The following is a 17584-nucleotide window of genomic DNA, read 5'->3' on the forward strand; positions in this document are numbered from 1 at the left end:
GCCGCCATCTTGAACGAGACCGAGCTAGTCGCTCAGGAGCGGTCATCGTGTGCGCAGGCGTGGCGAAGTGAGCGCAGAGAAATCGAGCAGAGAGGTCACGTTTTGGGATTGTCCCATTATCTTAACATAGATTTTGATGTGACGATGGCGAGTCATTTATGTGACTGCTGTTTGAGGTGTAATGTCATCGGGTCAGCTGGTCAGAACTCAATGTTACACACGAATATTAAATATGCTCGTTAAGAAAAAGAAATAAGGCTCAGGTTAAACTTTTAATCTGTTTCAATTACACAAAATCGAGACTTGAATTTTTTTTGTTTTTTTTGTTTCAAATATATATATATGAATCAAAATTAAAATCATATATATATATATATATATGATTTTAATTTTGATTTATGGTACATCTAAATATATGTTAGATGTATGCTATATCTAAATATATAGTAACGTTATTACACTTTAACAGAGAACAAGTTCAAATCATCATCCACGTTTTGTTAAATTTACTTCATGTATTTTCTCTTTTTCTATATTTAAAGACATAACTGCACTTATTTCTTGCTGTATACTTTAAAAAAAATAAAACTTTCAGTGACTAAAATGAACTATTATACGTCAGAGTAGTTTGCAACGGACAGTGAACTGTGTTTGGCCTGCAGGTGGCAGTCTCTTCCAAGTCAATCAAAGTCGGACTAGAGGTCAAACAGGAGACCAAGGTGAAAAGTGTCCTGCAATGATACAAGCAACATGATCATGATTTGATATTTGTAATTCACATGTGTTCTTCTACACCTCTAGTTAAATAAAGGATTCTCTGAGATGTTTTGGTAATGCAACTTTACCGTCATCGGTACAGTTTATACAGTCTAGAACAGAAAAGTTAGGACTGTGCTCATGTGTACTAGTTATACAAGAAGAAAAAAAGCCCAGCACACACAAGTGACTCACATTTTCTTGAGTAGACATAAATACTGAATATGCAGCAGGAAATTTTTTTTTTTTTTTTTGTATTTATCTCCGTACTTTCCAGGAATGGAGCACATTAGCACATTAATGAATACCTCAGCTTCTACCTGAATGTAAATGTGCCAGTCTTAGCTAGAGCGCTGCTTTTCATCTTTAAACCAGGTTACTACACATCAGTAGCCTGATGTTATCAACACAATACACAAAACCCATGCAATATAACACAAAATACATAACAGCATTACAAAAGTAGCACGTATGTAGAAACAATTATGTAACGACCAGCGTCAGAGAGGATGTAGTGAGATTAGTCGTGGTTGCAGGTTTAGCTTGCGTAAAGCCATTTCTGAAGTTTGTGTGTCACGGTTTAGTTATTAGTGATCACTCTTCATTCAATGGAAAGACTGTTTCAGTGGTTTCAGGACCGTTTACCCAAAATTGCTTCAGCTGTATTGTACAACATGGTCCCCTGTGACATTCACAATGTTTTTTCGTAAGCACAGAAACTGCCACTAAAGCGCGACAAATAAAGACACTATAGGTGTGTGTGTGTGTGTGTGTGTGTGTGTGTGTGTGTGTGTGTGGGTTGTCCCAGGGCTTTTCAATGCAAACAAACTTGACATTGGAGGAAAAAAACTGCATATGATGTTGCATTTATTCCCATGAATGTGATGTGAAGCTGGTCGCACACGCGTGCAACATGCCCGCACGCTGACTCCACCAAAGTGCTTATTAAAGCCAATTGAAAAATGACTGTCTTCCTCTTGTGTTGGACGTTTGAAGTTCAAACGTCACAGAGTTTAAAATCGAGCGTGACTCAGCTTCCAAATTGAAAGTAAAACTGAATGTATCTCATTCACATCCTGTACACTTTCTGACCCCCAGCAGTGTCGGCCTCCCCCTGTCATGCATCCATAAAGCATTCTTAAACACTTTAGCGGCCCTTTGTGTCTCGGCAGGCTGGAGGTTAACACAAGCACTACTTGACAGTGAGAGAGAGAAAGGGGGGGGGAGAGGAGTGGGAGTGCGAGTGGGGGGGGGGAACCAAGCAGTACATCTTTTCTCAGTGGAGGCAGCGGCTGAGAGAGAGAGAGAGAGAGAGAGAGAGAGAGAGAGAGAGAGAGAGAGAGAGAGAGAGAGAGAGAGAGAGAGAGAGAGAGAGAGAGAGAGAGCACAGCGGTGGGTGTCTGCTGCCGAGCTGTAGGTGAGGATCAGGAGGTGTTTGTTGCCACGGTTCACGAGCAGGGCCCCTTGACAGCCTCGTTTGATGTGGTTGGCCCCTGTCGGCGGCTGGCTCTTTGCGCTGGTGTGACAGTCATTGCCGGGTGAGTGACTGTCAATGCCTCGGCCGACAAAAGAGGAGAAGACAGGCATTCATGGGGCCTGATAATGGCCAGGCCAGGACAAGGCTGCCATTCTCACACACTTTGATCATGTGGATTCTTTTTGCACACCTTTGTAGGGGCTCCCTATTTGTTTAACAGATGGAGGGCTGTTTTTTGATGGAGATACTTCTCTGTGAGATGCTTGTGTTGGTAAAAGCCTTTGGCATGTGTTTGCGTGTGTGTGCGTGCAAGTCTCTTGTGTGTGTGTGTGTGTGTGTGTGTCCGTGTGTGTGTGTGTGTGCACCACTTACATGGAATTAGTGACCTGTGGAAAAAGCTGCTTCTTAAGGAACTCCCCACGTGAGACTCCACATGTGTGACATCTAAGAGGTCATATTCAGAGCTGATTTTGAAAACTTTATTTAACTTTTTCTTCTTTTTAATTCTTTCCTTTTTTTTAAAATCACACTTTTGGGAACAAGCTGACACTTGCAACACATTACTTTTTTCTTTTCTTTTTACAGCCTACCGTAAACTTCCAGAGCACTGACTCGAGCATTAATTATGAAATATTACTCATCACTTTGTGTCCATTACTGTCCATTACAGGGAGACAGACATCAGAATGAGCCTTCAGGCTTCTGCAACGGGCCTTTACCGGACCGCTGTGACTCACACGGCGGCTCTCACTGCATTTGAAGATGGATTCAATTAGAGAGTCCGTTAAAATGTCTTCAGATGTGTCATGCTGCTACTTACAAGTGCACGTTAATAGAATAATTTGAAAGAATTACGCCGGCCTGTACTTCAAACTTCGATGACGCTCTGTCGACCTCAACGTTTCAGACATAGCTGGCATGAGGGAGAGCGAAGAAATGCCGAGTCAGCGAAGATTTTCAAAGTGCTTTTTTCTCCGTCCTCACCGCCGCCGTCCTGTTCCCGTCCGCGTGGCCTCTGTTATTTTTCTTCTGATACATCGGATTAGCAATGCGCGGATGCTAAGTCACCGCTCAAGAGTCTTTTTCCTTTTTTTTTCCTTCCTCCTTTCTTTCCCATCAAACACTATCAGACGGCCGGATCTCTGCTTGCTGGGAGAACTGGGAGGCAGGATCTCTCAGAACTCTTTCACGGCATCAGATAGACGACCCACTTATCATAATGCCCCTGACAATAGACAATGGTCACAGAGGAGGACATGCAAAGGGACGCGTCCCAAACCAGGCGAGAGTTGAGGGTGGTCCGGTCAGTTCATTTCACCACGTCCGGATGTTTGTCGGCCAACAAGCTCAGCGGTACCAGACGCACCTGTGTGTCGGCTCCGACGCAACAGAGGAATTGCGTAATAGCTGAAATTATGAGGATTCCCTGCCAGCGAAATAATACGAGCGAGATGGTTTCCCCCTGCGAGTGCTGCAACCCCGTCCAGTTTAGCATCTGCGATGAAGAGAAAGTAGATTGTTGTCTGGAAACAGTTTCGTTTGAAAAAAAACAACAAAAACAAACACCTCCCGAACCACGGAGTTACAAACTGGCAGAGGTTCAGCGCTCTTAAAAGCTCGAGGTCACGGGTGAGCTAAAACACAACGGCGAGAGCAAGGGGGAGAGAAAGAGAGACAAAGACTTCGCAGGCAGGCAAAACAATTAATAATAGGGAGCTATTACTGAGGGATTGTCAGTGCGAGGAGGGAGGTCGGGTTTCAGACCCTTTTGAAGACTTTGATGGTACAAAACAGGCCTCATTATAGAGATATTATCTCTATTCATACACTTACAGAGCCGCTTGGATTCCTGCTGGGAAAGATTAGGTTCCTCCACTTGAGAACATCCTCCTTGGGTGCCTGGCTCACAGAGCGGTGTTCTCAGCTCAGGGCACACCCACACAAGTCCAGACCGAAATATCTCTTCAACGATGTGATGGATTGAGCTGAAACTTCATGGTCCTCAGAGGATGAGTCCTAATGGCTTTGGTGATCGCATGACTGCTCCTCTGGCACCGTCCAATTCCTAATTTGTCCGATACTTTTTAGGGGTTTAGGGCCAAATACCTGCAAAACTAAAGAGGAAACAATCAGCCACGGCTGTAGTTTGTCTGAATAAGCGAAGGTTAGCATGTTAACAGGCTGAGTACGTAGCCGTGTCACAGTGTGTTCGCTTTGTCCACAAACATCCTCCCGTATGCGGAGAATAATTAGAAATGTATTTACAAGGAGAAGGAACTGAATCCAGGATGAAATACTTTCCCTTGATACGTAATTGACAATTTAATTGTAAGGGAGTGTCATTTTTGGGAGACGTTTGTCGTTTTTTTTTTCTCCAACAAGTTTCCCCAGACCTCTATAAATTGAAGTTATGCAGTGACTGGATTCCAATCCTCATCACACGTTACAAAAGTCGAAATCGTTTGAAATATAGCGTCCTGGACATCAAAGACGCACACTGGACAGCAGCGAGCGGTTGCGCGTTGCACGACGTTGGGACAAAGAGACACATGATGCGTGAGTCTGTCTCCGGCTCTGAGCTCAGAGCCCAAACATTTGCTTCCAAGACACCACGAAGCAATCTGCTGCCACATCTGCCACTCACATGAGGCCCGCCGCTTTCTTCTTGACCTCAGGGGGCACTCTGACTTTTCAGACGGTACATTGAATGATTGTATGATTTCAATTACGGGGAACTTCGGCAAAGAAAGGACAACTGGAACTTCCTGTGGCTTCCTCTGCTCTCGCAAAATGTCTCTCCCTTTGTCTTTTGTTCCTCTCTTTGTTTCGTTTGCTTGCGTGAGACACCACTCCAACAGATATAATAGTAATAACCTTGTCCAAAATAAAACAAGGGTGATTCATTTATCATTTTCCCAATTGAACCACATACTGTACAGTCGTCGGTTTAACTACATTTATGATATTTTAACACAAAGCAGGGCTCTGTATTGTCCAAAGTAGTTGGAAAACCTCAGTCAAGATGAAATTACAAAATGCATCGGATTTGCATAATAGTGTGCACAAATATAAATGTTCAAAGTAGTTTTTAATATACACATATTCCAAATATTGTCAGTCAACTGCTGCTTACTGACAGTATTGTTAATATTAAAATAGTTTCACTGTTCTAAGTATGAAATACTAAACTCTTGGTAGCATTTCTCCGCCTCTCCATTTGACTTCAAGGTGATAAAAAGAAGCATAAATTATAGTTTAACTTCTATGACCTGAATGAAAAAAAAGTTGGAAACTCCACCCCCTGAACATTATCAATGTCATATTGGGAGAAATAAATGGTTCGGGCTGTTGGGGAGTTTATAATTGACATATGGAGTCTGTTGGGACAATTAGCTGGAAGCGTCATTTAAAAACAATCTGCCTGGATCAACAAGGGAAGAGAAGGGATGCAACAGGTAGATTACAGTTCACCTGGTTTATGTTTACTTCTTCAGTTTCTAGCTGATTAGTTGGCCAGGAGTTCCAAAGTGGGCCCGAGAGGACGCGACTCAACTTTAGTCAACCTTCAAGGAAAAGCGACTTCTACCCAAATGCCTTTCACAAATCTGTTCGCAAATATTATGACAGTGTCGAAAGAGTGAGAACAACCAATGAAATGCCGAGCCGAGCCTGCAAACACTCAGATGTCCCGAAAACGAAATCCATGTTTTTGTACTTGTCGAAAACGGGAAAACAAGTTCATACCTCGCTTTAACAAAGAACACGTTCACAATAATCTTCTCCTATGCAGAACAGACTTCCCCGGACACGAGACAGGAGGATAAAAAAGATGAGAAAGCGGATGTAAATTAAAAGAGGAGGTTAACAGACACGGCAGCGTGGTTTAATTGAGGGTGAGAGACTGTGACTTTTACGAAGGGCCCACATAGATCTGTGCCGAAAGTAGCTTTGATGAGGAGCCCGGCGGGCACCGAAAAAACCAGAACATACTGGCAGGTAGGAGGGGGGTTTGGGAGTTTGGAGAAAGAGGTGACTGGTCTCGTTCCCACGAGTGTTTCTTTTATGATGGGAAGGTTTAAAAAGGGCCGAGCGGGACAGCAAGTCTCTGGGAGGCAGTTTAACAAGCGAAAGAGTGCGAAGCGACTGTCACCCTCTCCGAGCACACACTCCTCAAACACACCTCCGGCGCCGGACAAGCGCGCGGCCTCAGGGCGCCCGCTCGTAATTGCCACCGGACAACCCCACTTGAAAGCTCCTGCATCTTCTCTCGCTGTTTCTCTCTTTCACTTTGAAAGTGCAAAAACTTGAAAAGGGATCGTTTGTACATTTTGGGAAATGCGTTTCTTCAAATTCATGGTTGTTGTGTGTAGACCCGCCCACAATTTGTGATTGTGTAGCACTAGCGCGCGGCATGCGTGTATGTACTTTACGCCCCATCCTCGGTCTACCGACAGCATTTTTTATTTATTTTTGCTCAGGTAAAGAAACAAACATACTCTTCCTCTTGCTGTTTTTTTGGAGACGCCATCTTGTTTTCTGGAGCCGGCAGGCAGTTAGCTTAGCTTAGCTTAGCAAAACAACTAGCCTGGCTCCATCCAAATAAAACTAAATCCGCCCACCAGCCCAAAGCTCCTCACTTTAAATATTATATATTGCTTTATTCATATGTACACAAAACAGATTATGTACTATGCTTTTTTAATTAAAAAATATATATTTACAGTGGAATATGTGTATTTCTTTTGCAGGACCAGCATGTTTTCTGGAGTCCACTGGCTGCCTGGTTAGAAATAACCGGACTCTCAGTGCATTTTACAACTTTTATAAGCTAACAATTTTAGTTTATTTACTGGGGGGGAAGAAATCTTGTTCCTATGGGAAAAGGTTTAGCATCATGTGACAGACACTTAAGTTGTAATTCCACTGGTTGTCCACTATTTGAAATTAGCTTGAGCCCGGCGCTCTCGGGACTTGAGCCAAACGAGCTGTTTCAAGTCTTTATACTGAGCTGCGCTAACTGGCTAATGGCTGTTTCTTATGTTTATTGCATATGTGACATTAATCTTCTCCTTTAACACACTGCCAGAGAGCACATAGGCAAATTTCCCAAAATGTCAAAATCCTTATTTAAAGTTCTCCTCAAATAATATACTTTTTTTTCTCTCCACATATTAATAATGCACAATCACAAATGCTCAAAATAAAGATTCATCACAGTCAACCCCAATGGGCTTTCATGGCCCTAATCAGGTTCATTACACGGCTTGTAAAAAAAACAGACAAGAGTGTGGGAAGTCACAAAAAAAGGTGTTCTTCATTTCCGTCCTGTTCCCCCCTCCGAAATGAAATGGCAAAGATCAGAGAAGGTGTTCCATTGAAATATTAACACAGGTGATCAGAAAGTCTCTCGGGCTTCATCTGGACTAACTCTGCCGACACTCCCGCAACCTGCTCTGTGTTTCCGTCTGCTTGATGATTTAAACCAGCAGCAGCGACAAAATAAAAGAAGGCTTCCTTAATTTGCCACATGTGGCCAAGAAAGAAGAAAAGAGAGTGAAGGTGTCAAAAAAACAAGGAAAGAAAAAAAAAGCTTCTCCGAGTTGGTTCACTGGACAGTAATGGAGCTGAGTTGACCGTGTTGCAAAATGCTTCACTGTTCACATCAAGGGGAGACAGACAGCAGCGGGGTTTTTTTTTTCTGGGATAGGAAAGCGGATGTAAGTCTTTCCAGGTGTCCGTGACGAAGAGGGAGGGGGGGGGGGGGGCAGAAAAAGAGGATCGTAAAAAAAAAAAATCCTCAGGTGAAAAGCAACTTGTTTCTCACAGAATAAACTTCTCGGAGAGAGAGAGAGAGAGAGAGAGAGAGAGAGAGAGAGAGAGAGAGAGAGAGAGAGAGAGAGAGAGAGAATAGAGAAAGGGGACGGTGCTCGATGCGAGGGCTTTTCTCGTTTGTTTGAAATGGTTATGAATGAGTGCGGTGGCCCCACCCTCACCCCCCCTCCTCCTCCTCCTCCTCCTCCCTCCCGCCTCCCGGCCCCCCACCCCTCTCTCTTTCAACCCCCTAGATGCCGGCCCTGCCCAGGATAAAATGCAGGGCGACTCAGCCGGTGCCTCCACAGAAGAGAGGACTGACTGACTGACTGCACACAGCAGAGCGTGAGGCCGTTCACTTACTGCTTCACTGCCCCGTGCTACAGCTGACACACACTCGCCGACTGCCGCTCACTCACTGACACACACACACACACTCTCACTGCCGATCTCTCTCTCGCTCTCTCTCTCCTGTCGCAAACATACACCGGCTCTCTCCCTCCCGTGCTCGCTCACTCCCTCTCTTTCTCTCTCCCTTTCTCTTAGTATCACACTCTCACACACACACACACACACTCACGCACGCGCACACACACACACACACACACACACACACACACACACACGCACTCAGTCAGTCACCAACCCTCCTCATTCAACTCCCTCTCAGCCACGGGTCAGCAGCTCAGACAGGCACCTTGTTCCTATTCAGCTGGAAAGAGTAGAGCATCGCAAGGTGCACACACACACACATGATCACACAGAAATACACACAGGGACAAGCACACACATGCGCATCTCCAAACAGCCCAGGACTTTATCTGTGCCGCGGGAACGGAGACCTCAGTCCACGGAGGAGAACCACCGGAGGAACAAGGAGCGCCACTGAAGAGGAACTTTTCTAAAAGGTGGATTCACGAAACACTTCATGAGAGGCTCGGACGAATCGAAACCCAAAACGCAAGACCGAAGATGACGACCGGAGCGCGCGCGTCGCTGTAGGAAGGCCTGCTGTCAGCCCCCGAGGTGTGTGGATCGGTCACCTGTGACATCCAGAGGACCCGCGAGACGGCATTTCCCTCCCTCTCTTCAGGACTCCCACGCTCGTGTCATCTCCCCTCCACGCCCCCCCGTCATCAGCATGCCTACAGCTTGCACATGGTGCACCTTGGGAGTCTGACCCACCATGTGCAGATGGACACCGTCCGTAGCTCACCTCGGTCCTGAACCTGCCCTCGGCACCACCGCCGCCGCCGCCGCCGCCGCCGCCGCCGCCGCCGCCGCCGCCGCCGCCGCCGCCGCCAGAACCGCCGCCGCCACTACCGCGGCCTCCGCCGGGCGACCTCTCCCCTCACCCAGCGCGGCCTCCCTTTGCCTGGCATGCTTCACCTTGCTGCTGGTCACCGCCGGCACCGCCACGGGGGCCTGTCCTCCCGGGGTCGGACACGAGCCCCTTCAGGCGCTGGCGAGCGGCGCCAACTGCTCGTGGACGTTGGAGAGGCACACTCGCAGTTACAATCACCTGGAGGGCGACGTGCGACTGCGGCGGCTTTACTCCGCCAACAAGTTCTTCCTCTGTATTGACAAAACGGGCAAGGTGGACGGCACCCGGCGGAAAAACTACGCAGACAGTAAGTGCATCGACGTCCCGTGTGTCAGATGTTGTGTGTGTCGCGTGTCACCGAGGGGGCAGGATGCCCGGTGACGTCCTTGCTTTTTATTTTTTATGGCCGGACTTTCTTATCTGTTCGGCTTTTACAGCCGTTCATAGGGATGCCCCGTGCTTGCGTCGGCGCCGAGCTATTTGTGTTGTGTTTGGAGCGCGAGAGGCGCGTTGCTAGGTAAGGAGGGAATACCCTCGTGTGGATTTAGACTCCTCCTGGGACAGCCGGCACAAGAACGCTGACTCGAGGAGAGACATTGAGCATCAGTTGGCGATGCAAAAAAAAAAAGAAAAGAGGAAAAGGAAAAAAGAAAGCTTCAGTTTCACCGGGGATTAACTTGTCAAAACTGTGACGAACGTGCATCAATTGTGAGTAGCAGGTGGAAACGACGGAAGCACATTCCTCCACGAATGCGCACACTGATTCACGTTTATCGCTCGTATATTTTTGAATTTCTCGTAAGTAATGAGACTTCGAAAGTGCCGAGCAAAACAAAGTAGCGTTTTAAAGCCTCGCGCTTCCTTTACCGAGCGATGTTCTGCTTGCCGTCGCATTGTTCTGACTTTAGAGGCTGCGGCTCTTCCTCGCACCCCACAATCACGCCTCCGAGCGCCAGACACCGAACGGGAAGTATTCGGCATGCGGCTTCGCGTGAACCCCCGCGCAGGTTGTCCCGTTGCGCTGTGACCAACATGCGCTTCGGGGGCGCCTGAGAAGACGGCGCTCACACTGCGGCCGAGCCTCTTCGGCGCGTCCGCCAGTGAGCGTCTTTCAGATGCTCGACCAGGTCAGACGAGCCGACTCCGGTCACGATCTGACCTCCGTCTCCATTAGTCACCCGGCCGGCTGATTGACCGACTGGGTATAGCCCTGAGAGACGTTTTAAGCCTTTGACTGTAATATTTATGTATTTTCTCGGTAATGCCTTTTTATGCAAGTGGGTGAGTCAGAGTTTTTCCACACTGCTACCGGGGAGAGGAGGGTGGGGGGGGTGCTGGAGCAGCTGCTGCGTCCCGCTAACAGGCCCAGCCAGTCTGCTGCCGACGGGATGACATTTGTTCACCTGTCGGGATTAGTCACCTGGCAGAAATCTTTCAAATAAACCACACGCACTGGTCGAGATTCAAAGTTGAGATGAATTATGGCCGCGTTGAAGCCCTCGCGTCGGGACATCGCTCGCTCGCGGTCGCGGTGGCTGTCGGCCGCCGCAATAAAACATCACTCCCCCAAACGTTGCATGAATCCGACACCTCCGAGGTCACGCTGGGAGAGCGGCAGCAATACCAGTTTGGCAACACGAGGTGAATTTGAACCGACGTTCAGAGAGTCTTTTGGAAAGTAGCAAAAGTTACGGCTTCGGGTTGTGACTTTCGGGACTTTTCCTGCCACACTCATGTCTCGTTATTAATGCTTCGGTGGTTGCAGTAGCTCTCTGTGAAAAAAAAAAAAAAAAAGTGCAGTCCCTTCAAATATAATGTCCTCATACATTTTAGCCATCACCCGCTCATTTCCTTTGGTGGAAAGAACGATTCTATCTGCTCGCTCACACACAGCGAGGGTGTGTTTGTGTGTGTGTGTGTGTGTGTGTGTGAGCCCAGGGCTAAACCAGCGGTCATGTAGACCTTGTGGTCGGTCTGTGGTTGCGCCTCACAATGGGGGCAGATCTGGTTTAAGGCCGTTTTGAGGTCTCACTCTGTTTCTGTGCGAGGCTACCGTTACTGCCATCACGTGAGGAAGGCTTTCAATCAGACTTAGAGCCTCCTGACCCAGACAAGTTCTTGATACTGATACGGTGGGCCCGCTGGAGAGGAGAGTGGCAGGTCAAGCAGGAAGTTGTGCATATTTAATGAGAGGAGCGGTGACGCAACTTGGGCTTTAGTCTCACACGGGAAAACAGGAGCCAATTCTTGTTTCGGCTTTTTTAGCGAGACTGCTGAGATATTTGTCTCCGATGTTCGCAACCACTCGGACCCACGGGTGAAGCTCCATCTCGTGAGCCGCGACGGTACTGCCAAATGGTGAAATTACATCGCAATTTAGTTCATTTATATTTTGGGGTGTAAATGTGCACAATAAGCCACATAAAAAAATAACATAGTGCGATTTCAATGACCAGTTTCGCTAACGAAACAAAAGTTATGTAGGAGACAAGGCCTGAGGAAATATGACCCTGAATATATTACATTTTGATTCAAAATGGCAGGCAGTGATGGGTGAGGGCAGCACAATACCTATTTAGGTCATTATAGCTGAGATATAACACATATTTACAGCCTATATTATGTTTGCGTCTCATTTATTTGGGACGCTCATCCTCGAAGGTGTCTTGGCCCTAAGTTACAAAAGGTTAAATCTAAAGACCAACATGTTTTGTTAGCTCGCTAAAGATCTTTAATGTGAAACACAAGAGTGGAGATAAATCCTGAGGAAATATAACCCTGAATATGTGAAACAACATATATTTACAACCTATATTATGTTTGCTTCTCATTCATTTGGGACGCTCGTCCTCGGACCTCGGCCTTCAGTCACAAAAGGTTCAATCTGATGCAAAACCAGCTTGCAAATAAAACACATATACCCACACAGTCAAATACAGACATTGTTGGAGACACAGTAACGTTGGCCGGTGTTATAATTTCCACATTCTTCTATTGTTTTGAGCATTAATAACCTGAGCTCGAGGACAGCCCCGAGCCCGTCTGGCCGGGCCCTCCTCTGTCCGCTGCGTGGCCCTTCCACTCTTGTCGACACACCGCCATAACACCCCGACGGCTCCGCCTGCCACACCCGCCCGGCCCCGGCCCTCACCTCCACCCCTCTCAGTTTTTCCAGCCCCGACCCCCACCCCCCCCTCTCAGGTGCAAAAACAGTTGGAATTAGTCAACAGGCCCTCTTGCTAATTGAGGTCGGAAAATATTGGATCAATCCCAGCGGGGCGGGGGCATGGAACAGCTGAGGGAAGAGAGGCGAGAGGGAGGAAGACGTGGAGAGAGCTGGACAGGGTGGACGGGAGATCGAGGCTAATGCAAAACACAAATGTCTGTGTATCGGTCTTGCCTATCACTGCGTGGGGAATAAGCTACTAGTGTGACATGCAAAATGTCACTGCTTTGTGAGCGCGCACACAGAAACACACACACACACACACACACACACACACTGAAGTTTCAGGTGTCTGCTTCCCGATTTTGTTTTGAGAGTCTAACAAGTTTCCCGCTCAACGCGCTTGTTAATCAAACCAGATAGGTGGGAATCAGACAAGACGCCCGACTCGCCCACTATCTGACTTCAGCCTCGTGAAACCACGCGCTCTAAATATAGATCCACCGGCAACCAGCAGCCAAGTTTCTAAAAATAACCTGTTGAAAAAAAGGGCCACAAGACGAGACAATCTCCAGGAGCTCCGAGGGGCCGAAAGGGAGAAAGAGCCACCGACATGTTTTCCTTTTGACCTATGGCGAGGCAGAAAATGACGAGGGGGGAAAAAACCACACACCCAAGTGTTTACAAAAAAAGCTCCAGAGGCAGGTACGCATCATATCCTGTCCTGGGTCATCGGTCACTGCCTGCTAATTAGACACGCAGCACAACAGCTGTGCGGGCACGCCCAGCAACCGCTTCATGATCAATTGCAACAGCAAATCATAAAGTGGAGCAGTAAGAAAAAGAGAGCAGAGGACCGGGGGGTCATATGCTCCATGTGCAGTCACTCAAAGTCACTTTTCTGGCTTTATTTACAAGTGTTTTTTTCTATTTCCCCTCCACTATTTTTGAGTTGTTTTATAATTTATATTTTTGGGCATGCCGCACTGCATATATTAAATGTCATGTTTCATTTTTTACATCTCATTTCAAAAGGATGGGCTGTTAAATTGTGTGCGTGTGTGTGTGTGTGTGTGTGTGTGTGGCTGAAGGCTTCAAAGGTTTGTGCAGCCTCCAGGTAGTGACAGCCCGCTCACCCTTAGGAAATAAGGTCACCTCCCCAACGCCGCTATAATCACAGAAGTCAACGCGGCCGTTCGCGCTCCGCCGCCGTGCAGCCGGGGTTGTGTTGTGTTTACCGCGTTTCCCTTGGTGTGCAACATCTCGCCGTTTGAAGTGAGAGTTTTTCCGTGCTCGCCAGCGTATTTGAGTTGGGACGGGGCCCACGGGAAGAAAATCTTCCACCCTGCTGAAAAATGTTGTGGAAATTATTCAAGCTTGTTTCAGACAGGGGAAACTGTCACTCGCCAAAGGAGAGGCTGACTTGAATTTTGGAAATGGGGAAAGACAGGACGGGGTGATGCAGACGGATGACTAAACCCACCGAGAAAAAAAAGGTTGAACCAGTTTTGACCGTGATGAACGTTCGTCTCTCTGCAGACGTGGTAGTAAAACGAAGCTGCGGCTGGGGAAGAGTTTAGATTTGAAAATGTGTTGAATTTATGAGTCAAATGAACTCAAGTGAGGGAGTAAATACTAGTTAAATCATACCTCATACACAGGAAATAGCATAATTATATATCACTTGTGAAAGCTCCTGTACATTAAAGTACCTACATGTCAAATTATATGAAAAATTCAACCCTTTTTCATATTGTGCATCGATCCAACAACATACGCAAAAGAAAAAAAACACATACAAAGAAATTGGCATATTTTTATATAAAAAGACCTTTTTTTTCCTTTAAAATTAAATATGACGCGTACTTGAGATAGCAATAACCAACAAATTTCAACCAATAATATCGGGACATACCTCCATCGATCAACCTGCAACTTCTTAGATATCCAATCAAATGTGAAGGATTTGATTTAAACCCCTCTGTTAACTGTACACCGCTTCAATATTCAGTTTCACTGGGGGATACGTCTCAGTACAGAAGCTTTAAGCGGCTTAAATATCATTTGAAATCAGAGATAATCTACGTGTTTCAATGCTCAAAAACACTTTTCTCCATCTTGCGTTATCTCGGCTGCAATTTAGCGACAATGGCACACACATGCCAAGAGGGACAGACATTACAAAATGTCTGTTGCGTGCCGTCTGCCATTTTAAAAAAAAAGGTGTAAGGCCGTTTATTCTGTCCTGGGCATTCTGCATCCTTACCATGACTCACCATTAATTCTCGTGGAGCTCAGACTGGGACGTGTGACTGGATCAACAGCACCGGGGGCTGGAGGGTCTAAAGAGGGAAGCACCTGGCCGAAGGAAGCGCTTTGGTGTTTTTGAATCGGGAGAATACACATGTTAATGAGGCTAGGAGAAGGGCCGGGGCGTGCTCTGCTCAGTATTGAGGTGGAAATTAAAGGCTGGAGAAGTGCTGGAGCGTTTCCCGTTGCTCATTAGGCATTATGTAAGGTTTCCTCTGGGTCGTCTCGACTGAGAGCGGGATTCGTGGACATCTCGGATGCCAAACGGGAGGGTAAAATCCCACGAAATCATGCATTTATTATCCCCTTCAACGGGGGACAGTGCATGGCCTCGGCCTGTGGGAGACAAATGGAAACCGACCCTTTGCCAGCTGTGTCTTGTATCAAGAGGCCGAAAGCTAAATAAAACATTACTGGCACACGCGTGCGTGTTAAACATGCATGTCAAATCGGTCTCTCTCTCTCTCTCACACACACACACACACACACACACAGACGATAACTGTCCTGGGAACATTGCAGGACAAGAGTGTCAGTGTCACCCTAATTAGCGGAGGATCCCTGGTTTCTGCCACCCGGGTTTGATATCATGAATGGGCTCGAGAAATGTAGCAATTAGTAGCTAACAACCTTTAGCAGTCTGGCTCCAGCTCCTCTCTGGGATTTACTGGGTTCATCAGCAGGTTTATAGAGTCTGACTTTGGCTCCGGCAGCCAGTTCCTTTATAGCGTCCCACAGCTCTTGACATCCTGTGGGTGTGAAGGGAACACAAAAGGGGGAAGACTTCACAGTGCCAGTCAGCGGCGACTTGGATCTGAAGGCCATTGATGAAAGGTGTTTGCACTGATGTTCTGAAAAGCTTCTTTAAAAAGGCGGAGAAGGGAGCGCTGAACGCACGGTTCAAGTATATCCATTCCTAAATACTTGAAGGAGGAAACAGCGTGAACACCAGTAAATGATTTAAGAGCGTAACAGGGCAAAAATTGAGGTTTGACTCTTTAAATATTCTCCGCGCCAGGAGAATTAAGCATTGTGGTCCTATTTTCCGTCTCTTTTTGACGTAGAAAAAACTACTCCCTCAATGATTTAGGGGCTTTGTACATTATTGTAATGAGCCACAATTAATTACGGCACAGCAATACAACGTTGCACATGGTCACGGCCTCAGTAGGTTTTTTTTAAAAATGGGTGTAAAGAGTTTGGCATTTTCCTCAATGAGAACACATTCGCACTGTTATTACTATCTTCTTCTTCTTCTTCCTCTTCTTCAAGGTGTAAAATGAGTATTAATTAGATCAGATGGGAACAGTCGGCCAGCTATAGTCTTACTCATGCAGCAACACATGTTTGAAACCTTTCGCCAAAGGAAATTCTCACCGAGGAGCGTCCGTCACTCACATCTCGGACCCTACACACACACACACACACACACACACACACAAAGTGACGTAATCAGCCCATTGAGTCAGGGGAGACCTGGTCTTGCCTCAACCTCAGATAGACCAAGACAGATTAATGGTTTTGTTTTGACCCTTCCAATAAAGCCCCTCACCTCCCTGCTCGAACTGAACCAGACATCATGTCTTGGAAGGCGTTTTAACCGCTGGCCCGGGAATAAAGAAGCTGGAAGAGAACCCCTGGGGGACATCTTGGCATCCCTAAATACATCTACGGCTGACTGGCTAAAGCCTCCGGAGTTTAAAATGTGTTTAAATTTAACCTCAAAATCACAAGGAGTCCGAGACGAGGAAGCAATAATAGCTGGAATGCATTGCACCTGTTGCCCCTGAAGACAGACGCCCAAGCCTGTAGGATTTGATCCAAATCATAAAGGAAGCAATAAGAAGCAGTCAAATCAGGCGCTTCTTTTTCCCCCATAGCTGACATTGAGGTGAATCTGGGTCTCCTCGCCCTTGTTGTCCACCCGTGAAGCTGTAAGGCAGCACATGGGAGCTCCGTGAACGTCAATAGACTTTTATCTCAGCCACAAACTCACACACACACACACACACACACACACACACACACACACAGACGCAAACAGAGCAACAACAACCTGCTTATCAATCCGTATGGTTAAATATTGACTTGCTGTCAAGCAATCAAGTCATAAAAAGTAGTTTGCAGCTATTGGCAATGTGTAATAAACTAGAAATGTGTTTAATCGTGACACCTCTGTGGAGAACTGGAGCTGCACTGACGATCATAACCGGAAAAGACACATTTACTGTTTTTAACTGATCATACTGATCTGAGCAGAAAGCCAACTTATCGTGCAGACGTCACTTCATGTATTTCTGTGTGAGTTCTGGTCATTTGAAGCAATATTAAACAAGAGTAAGAGGCTACCGCCATGCCTGCTGCTCTGTGAGGCTGTAATGCTCACAGGTGGTGATGTCAGAGTGTCAGCAAAGTCATTAGGATTCATCCTCCGGGGAACATGAATGTCTGGACCAAAATATCTCGCCAACCCGTCTGGTTGATGTTGAGATATTTCAATGTAGAAGTAAACACTTTGACCGGCTGTTGGGGCCAGAAGAAAAGTCACAAACTCATCCTCAGGGCACCATGACTGTCTTTACAGAGTGTAATGGCAGCTATCCAGATAGCCGTGGCGCTAGCTTGGCTGAAAAAGTTGATACCATAAATATAGAAATAGAGCTGGGGTCTAAATTCAAGTGATGCAGGACCGACTGCTTTTACACACATGAAATAATCTGCTGTTCATATTGTTAATTAT

The 17584-nt window shown here is 46.6% G+C and overlaps 1 protein-coding gene across 2 annotated transcripts in view; it reads left to right on the plus strand.

The window, feature by feature from the left end:
• The first annotated feature begins 9230 nt into the window (after positions 1–9230).
• fgf22 (fibroblast growth factor 22) overlaps positions 9231–17584 on the plus strand; it is a 28432-nt gene continuing 20078 nt past the window's right edge. The window contains exons 1-2 of one of the 2 annotated variants that reach the window (XM_068591490.1): positions 9231–9276; positions 9364–9675. In XM_068591490.1, coding sequence (XP_068447591.1) covers positions 9231–9276; positions 9364–9675 — 358 coding nt within the window. Of the gene's footprint in view, positions 9676–17584 lie in introns of both variants that reach the window. The other variant, XM_068591489.1, reaches the window with a different exon arrangement.

This window comes from Clinocottus analis, unplaced genomic scaffold (genome assembly GCF_023055335.1).
Source record: "Clinocottus analis isolate CAN_PGR_092001 unplaced genomic scaffold, fCliAna1.0.p SCAF_25, whole genome shotgun sequence".
Classification (NCBI taxonomy): Eukaryota; Metazoa; Chordata; class Actinopteri; order Perciformes; family Cottidae; genus Clinocottus; species Clinocottus analis.